Genomic DNA, 6307 nt, shown 5'->3' with positions numbered 1-6307 from the left:
GAAACAGTTGAAATGGGAGTTAATGGGGCATTGGGATATTATTCATGGTTTAATTAAATACAAGGTTAATTCAAGTGAATTTTACAGTTTAAACTTTATTGAAAGATCCTTTTTGATTTGCTTAAAACCTTAAATAAATTGCACTTTAAAGGATTATAGATAATCCATTTTTAAATTCAAGTACATCAGTGTTTGTTACTATGCAGAGAATGTCTGTACAAAGTTTCATGTAACCTGTGCTATTCAGTCATTTTTATTAAAATGTTAATGGAATTCCTCCAGCAGTGTGGTGGCGGGTGCGTTCAGCTAGGATTTCACCTGCAAGCCAGACTTCCAAAGAATTTGATAGCACTTCCGCTAACAGGAAATACAATGAAAGTTTAGTTCTGACAGGTTCCTGGCCTGTAACTGAAACAAGACCTGAGCTCTTCTGTCTACCTACGAAGGTAAGTAAGTATCTCCTCCCCAGCAGTTAACTGTCAAAGGCAGTTTATCCTTGGTACGGAGCGAGCCACACTGCACAGCTCCTGGAGGCAGCTTTTACCCTGTACCAGGGCAATAACAGAAGCTACTTCACAAAAACCTAATGGAGCTCTACTTGTCAGGACTGGTCCCTTGCTAAACACAGGTGGGAGCTGATCTGCCTGAAGGCTACTGCAACTGTTTCCCACCTCCTGCATGAGGATTTATATCTGTTACAAACTGTAGCCAAGGGATGTACTACATTCTAGACCCAGGCATACTGAATCTGAATAAAAAGACTTACTTTTTATTGTAACTGTGTAACTGAGAGTGCTGTTAGCCCCTATAGCAAGTTTAATAATGCATAAATCTTGGCAATTCAAAATACTTATTTTTACTGCTTTAGGTGGTAACTAGTAAAGAAAAATTAGGTATTATTTTCCATCATATACTGAAGATGATCAGGATCTTTATTTAAGCCATTGTGCAGAAGCTTTACTGCATGAGAGAATAGTTCTCTTCAAACTAAACATGTTAACCATCTCTAATGCATACCACAGACTTCTAAAACCACTTTGTACAGATAGTTGCACTTAAGTTGTTACGTTGAAAAACAAGGCTTAACTCACTCTGGTTTGATCATTCATCTTTAATAAGCCTTGCTAACGCAGGCTCCAGGCCCCCCACTGCTCACTGCAGTTCTCCACCTGACCACCACCATAGTCAGTTTAACACCTCTGGTCTGATAATTACAAGACAAGCAAAAATAGAGGATTTATTCCTCACTCTGAATTTAGAATAGGATTTCTCCATATACAGTAATACCAATCCACTTGTACTGTTGAAGTACAAGCTGACTTACAAGTAAGCATTACTACATCATCACTTTGAAGTGTGGCTTAGAGGATAACCTCAATACACACAGCCATATAAATATTCTGGGAGGTCATATATTTTTCCCACTGTACAAAAGTTCATGTAGCTGTAGAACAGAGTTATGCATTCAGCTTGCCATACAACGTTAATGCTTTTTAAAGCAGGACTTTAAAATATGTATTTACAATTTAGATATTTAAAGTTTTCTTCACTGCAAATATTATATCCTTCACTTGAGGTATGCAGTTATCTTCTAAAATTTTTGCATAAGGCATAGGAACATCTGCGCCTGTAACACGGACAGCGGGAGCATCCAAGTAGTTAAAGGCAGGTCCTGAAACAGAAGACAGCTGTCAGTTTGCCACATACTATGGTTTTCTCTCAGTTCAATTGGAGTCCTAAACAATTTCATTCTTGTAGTTTTAATATTCCAGAGCTAGCTGTTCCTGCTCATTTATCTTCATGCACTAAGATTTAGATGCAAAGTTACTATCCTGTTTATTACAGTCACATTCTTGGGATAAGAATTATTCACAGCTGCTCATCCATAGGCAAAGTACAGCTTCCACCCTGTGACCATCTCAAGTGAGATGACTAAGCTCAAGCTCCTCAGATACAAGACCGCAACTTTATCTTATCTCATCTCATTATCTGCATTTGGCTTTATCAAGCAGTTTATGAAGAAGTCATCAGGATTTAGACTAACAAATTAGATCAACAAGTATATTGCAAAACTAAGTACCTTCCATGATCCTGGCACAGACTTCAGCTCCTACTCCAAACTGTGGCCAACCTCCTTCTACAGTTACAAGATGGTTTGTCTTTACAACGCTGGCTTCTATTGCTTCAATATCCATTGGTCGAATGGTGCGCAGATTTATAACCTTAAAGAAAGCAACAGAATCAGTTTTGCTATGATCTAAGCCTGCCAGTTACTATGGTTTGGGTACCATGTCCTTGTCACTTTCAGCTATTCCGACTTTGGGGATAAGACTAAAGTCAACAAAATTACAAACTTTTTATCCTGGCAAACTTTTTACAGAACGGTTTCTGATGGCTCCCGGAAAATCCCAGATAGATGAGTCTTGCTATATCTACATACAACCATGCTGATTATATAGTGTACTGTTCTGCTTATCATCATACAGCTAGGTCCATCTGAAGAGCTTTAAATGTTCTGCCTTCGTTTTGTGATGAAAGGTCAAATGCAGAAACATGAAGTGTACATGCTTGGTTCACTGATTATGAAGGCATTTACAAGTGTAAGAAGTTTATACTTAATACAGTTAAGTTTTGCAGGGCCTGAACAAGACACACTGCTTTTTTTTCCCCCAGTTCGTGAAAAGCGGAAAGCAACAAAAACCCCTACACACCTCGCACTCTACCCCTTCTTTGGCAAGTACAGCAGCAGCTTCCAAACAGTGTCCAACAGGTCTTGAGTGTGACACTAAAGTAACTTGAGTTCCTAGAACAGAAACGAGAGAGACTTAAGTTTTTCCTCTACCCCCATGCTCTTTTCAAGGTAATGTTAGGATGCTCTTGTAAATTTAAGTATTTACCATTTCAAATAAATGTAAGGAATTCTACAGCCACACCCTGAAAAATGGCAGTGAAAGGACTATGTCAAGACACAAACCGCACCCTTGAATTCAGGGAACGGAAGAGAGATTGAATATATTTCTTAGATTATTCCTTTTAAACCTTCAGATAATTCATTGTTAAATTATGAACAAACTGAAAGCTTACAGTGCTTTCCCTTGCATTTTTGAAAAAAAAAAACAAAAAACAAACAGAAAAACCCAGAACAAAAGACCCCCAACTTTCTCAAGCGGAGAGAAAAGTTTTTCAGAGGTTACCTACTCTATCCTTACATAGGAAAAGTCTTTTAGAAAGCTACAATTTTCAATGGGACAAAAACCCAAATGATCTTGCTTTATATAGGGAACAGAAAAATACTGCATCTGATAGAATAAAATAACATTTAGCATTTGAAATGTTTTCCTGTTCCCTGGGAAAGCAGTGTTTTAAGTGGGTAAGAGTTAAAAAACAACAACAACAACAACAACAACAACCACCAACTCTCCTCAAGCAGTTCAGTTAGTAAGAATACATTAACTGTGTTCTCAGTTTACCTTGCCTTTCTATTTTAGCTTTTCCAATTGGAACAACAAAATCCTTTGACTGTGCCTCTTCTGACATTTCAAAGGGAACACCATACAGCAGTTCATTCTCCAGCATCACAACTAGAAAAAAAACTTGGATTAATTTGTAGTTCTGCAGGCACAGGCTTATATTGAGGATAACAGTACTAGAGCAGACGAGCTCAACTAGGAGCCGAGTATGTTTGTAGGGGAAAAAAGAAGTCTCAGTTTTGATTTCACTACTGAATTATTTAAAAAATTTAAATCAATTGATTAGAATTGGTCTTAGGCAGGATCAGGTATTTAGCTTGCGGTACATGATGGTAATAGGTCTTAATACTAAACTTAAGGTTGTTAAAGTTCTTCTAAAAAAAAAAATCACAAAAACTGTGAATTAGGCAAACTAGGTTGATAAAGCTAACTGACTTACAAAGCCTCTGTTTTTAAAAAGATTACAGTGTAAAGTTTATAGAGCTGAGTGTACAACTCAGACTAGATGGAATGAAAATGGGAAGGGTCACGGTCTAGAGAATGTTTCTGCAGAATTGCTAGTTTTAGAAAGGTCTCAGGTTTTGCATGCATGCTTGTGAGAAAGGAAAAAAAGGCTGCCCTGCTTTCAGTTAATGGCATGATATTCTGAATCTGAATATCTGAAATCATCTGAATTTCAAGATCTGTAAAAATGAGTTATACGCTCAGACACTAGATATGCAGAACTGCTCCCTGACTGATTTTTATCCTCTTAAATGCCTTTATGATATATTCATAAATGCTTCTTCCAAGCTTCCAGATTGGTACCAAATTAGATTTAAAGATAAAATAGCTGGCAACAGCACAAGATTAGAGCCTACTGCTAGCAAGCCACATGATGTAGGAAAAAGTATCAGAATCAATACCTCTGTGCCTTTGCAAGTACCTTAAAGTGAGAGTAAAGCAGTCTTAAGTGTTTAGAGTTTTAAACATTTTTCTTTTCTTTTTTTTTAAATGGGGTGTGAGGGGAAACATGAAGAGACATTCTTTTTAAGAAGTAATGCTAGCTATTACCATGATCTGAGTGCATTCACCTGGATTATCATCCCGGATTGATGCTTTAAGCAGACCTTTTGCATCTTCTGAGCTCCATGGACTAACAACTTTCAGTCCGGGACAGTGCGCATACCAAGCAGCGAAGCACTGTGAGTGCTGAGCAGCGACTCCAGCCGATGCCCCGTTGGGGCCCCTGAAGACGATGGGAACAGAGATGGATCCTGCAGACATGTAACAGGTCTTGGCAGCGGAGTTTATGACCTGATCAATTGCTTGCATGGAGAAGTTGAATGTCATGAATTCACACACTGGCCTCAACCCAGCCTATTAAAATCAGAATATATATTAGTGCTTTTTTTACATAAAAAGGGCTTATTTTAAGAGTTTAATTCAGCAGTAAAGAAATGTAAATTTACAAACCATAGCAGCACCAACAGCAATTCCCGTGAAGCCCATCTTAAACAGAAAGAAACCAAGGGTAAGTGTCTGGGGAGCAGCAGGCAGAAGGATCACCAGGGTAAGAGACAGGTGAAGCCGTACCTCTGATATTGGAGTGTCGATTATCCTCTTGTCCCCATACTTCTTCCAGAGACCTCGGGAGATCTGCAGGACAGAAGAGAGGAGTCAGGGCCCGCGCGAGGGCCTTTCCCAGCCTGTTAACCGTGGCCGCTCACCTTGTAGGCGCCGTCGTACTGGGCCACCTCCTCGCCGAGCAGGAATACCCGCTCGTCCCGCTCCAGCTCCTCGTCCAGCGCCTGGTTCAAGGCGTCTCGCACCGTCACCTGTGGGACATGCACTCGGGCAGAGCGGGGGCAATACCCACACCCCGGTGTGTGTGTGTGGGCACCTCACACCCTCCCTAACTGCCCCACACCCCAGGGGGGCAACCCCCCCCCCAACTGGCCCCACACACACCAGGGGGCAGCTCACACTGAGGTGAGGGGGAAATTTCTCCCTCACTCCCCCCAGCCCCCCTCACAGCCCAGGGGCACCTCACACCATGGCGGGAGGGGATCCCCTCTCCCTCCCCTCCCAACCGCCCCCACAGCCCGGGGCCCCCGCTCCCTCCCTCCCTCCCCCGCTCCCCGGGCGCCTCCCGCCGCCCCCGGTACCTGCATGGCGGCGGACGCGGAGAGCCGGATCCCCCTGCGCAGCTGCAGCAGCCGCCCGGCGGCGGGGCCCTGCGGAGAGAAAGCAGACGGCGAGAGCTGAGCAGCGGCGGCGGGCGCGGCGTGGCGGCGGGCGCGGCGCGGCGGGGGCCGGCCCGGTCCTACCTGCCGCCCGCCCGGCGCCAGGCGCCGCAGTGCCGCCGCTGCCGCTACCGCCGCCATCTTGGCCGTGTCCTCTAGCGCCGAGGGGGGGAAGCGGCCCCGCGAGCCGCCAGTGACGTTGCGGCCCCGCCCCCGGCGCCCCGGCAACCGCCGCGCCCGCCCTGTGCTCTCGCGAGAGCAGAGGAGTGCCRCCACTTCTGCTCCCCTGCGGCGGCGGCTCGGTCCCTTGGGGCCAACCGTGGGCCCACCCTGCGTTTACGGGGCGGCGCAGGGGTCAGACTTGTGCGCGGGGCCCGCCGGGACGGCTCCTGACCGCACCTTACCGCCTGCTCCCTCCACCCCCCAAACGGAGCTGTCCGGGCACTTTAGCCCATCTGCCCGCGGCCCCCGCCCGTGCCCAGCTGCCTTTGCCCCCTTGCCCCAGYCAGGGGGCGGGGCCTCGGCATCGGGGGCAGGGCTTGTGACAGGCCCCGCCCAACGCCCCGCCCGCCCGCGGCGGCGGCTCAACTCCGGGCTCGCGCTCAGTCGTCC

The 6307-nt window shown here is 45.3% G+C and overlaps 1 protein-coding gene across 2 annotated transcripts; it reads right to left on the bottom strand.

The window, feature by feature from the left end:
* Positions 1–75: 75 nt before the first annotated feature.
* PDHB (pyruvate dehydrogenase E1 beta subunit) lies at positions 76–5851 on the bottom strand. Of its 2 annotated transcripts, XM_026087964.1 has the most exons (10): positions 5780–5851; positions 5618–5686; positions 5180–5287; positions 5046–5108; positions 4926–4961; positions 4544–4829; positions 3471–3581; positions 2712–2803; positions 2081–2222; positions 76–1672 (listed from the first exon to the last, which is right to left on the bottom strand). In XM_026087964.1, exons 1-10 carry the CDS (start codon positions 5834–5836, stop codon positions 1527–1529), a joined length of 1110 nt encoding a protein of 369 aa, XP_025943749.1. In that variant the 5' UTR covers positions 5837–5851; the 3' UTR covers positions 76–1526. The 2 variants fall into 2 exon arrangements, with proteins under 2 accessions (XP_025943749.1, XP_025943750.1); XM_026087965.1 differs by lacking the exon at positions 4926–4961.
* Between the last annotated feature and the right edge of the window lie 456 nt (positions 5852–6307).

This window comes from Apteryx rowi, unplaced genomic scaffold, assembly GCF_003343035.1.
Source record: "Apteryx rowi isolate R43461 unplaced genomic scaffold, aptRow1 scaffold_75, whole genome shotgun sequence".
Taxonomy (NCBI): Eukaryota; Metazoa; Chordata; class Aves; order Apterygiformes; family Apterygidae; genus Apteryx; species Apteryx rowi.
Note: the sequence above shows the minus strand (reverse complement) of the source record. Positions and strands in the feature narration are given on the sequence as shown.

Coding starts and splice junctions, on each gene's coding strand:
- PDHB (XM_026087964.1), bottom strand. CDS start 5,836: ATGGCGGCGGTAGCGGCAGCGGCGGCACTGCGGCGCCTGGCGCCGGGC. Junction 5,288..5,617: donor CCGCGTCCGCCGCCATGCAG/GTACCGGGGGCG, acceptor CATGTCCCACAG/GTGACGGTGCGAGACGCCTT. Junction 4,962..5,045: donor TCGACACTCCAATATCAGAG/GTACGGCTTCAC, acceptor TTTCTGTTTAAG/ATGGGCTTCACGGGAATTGC.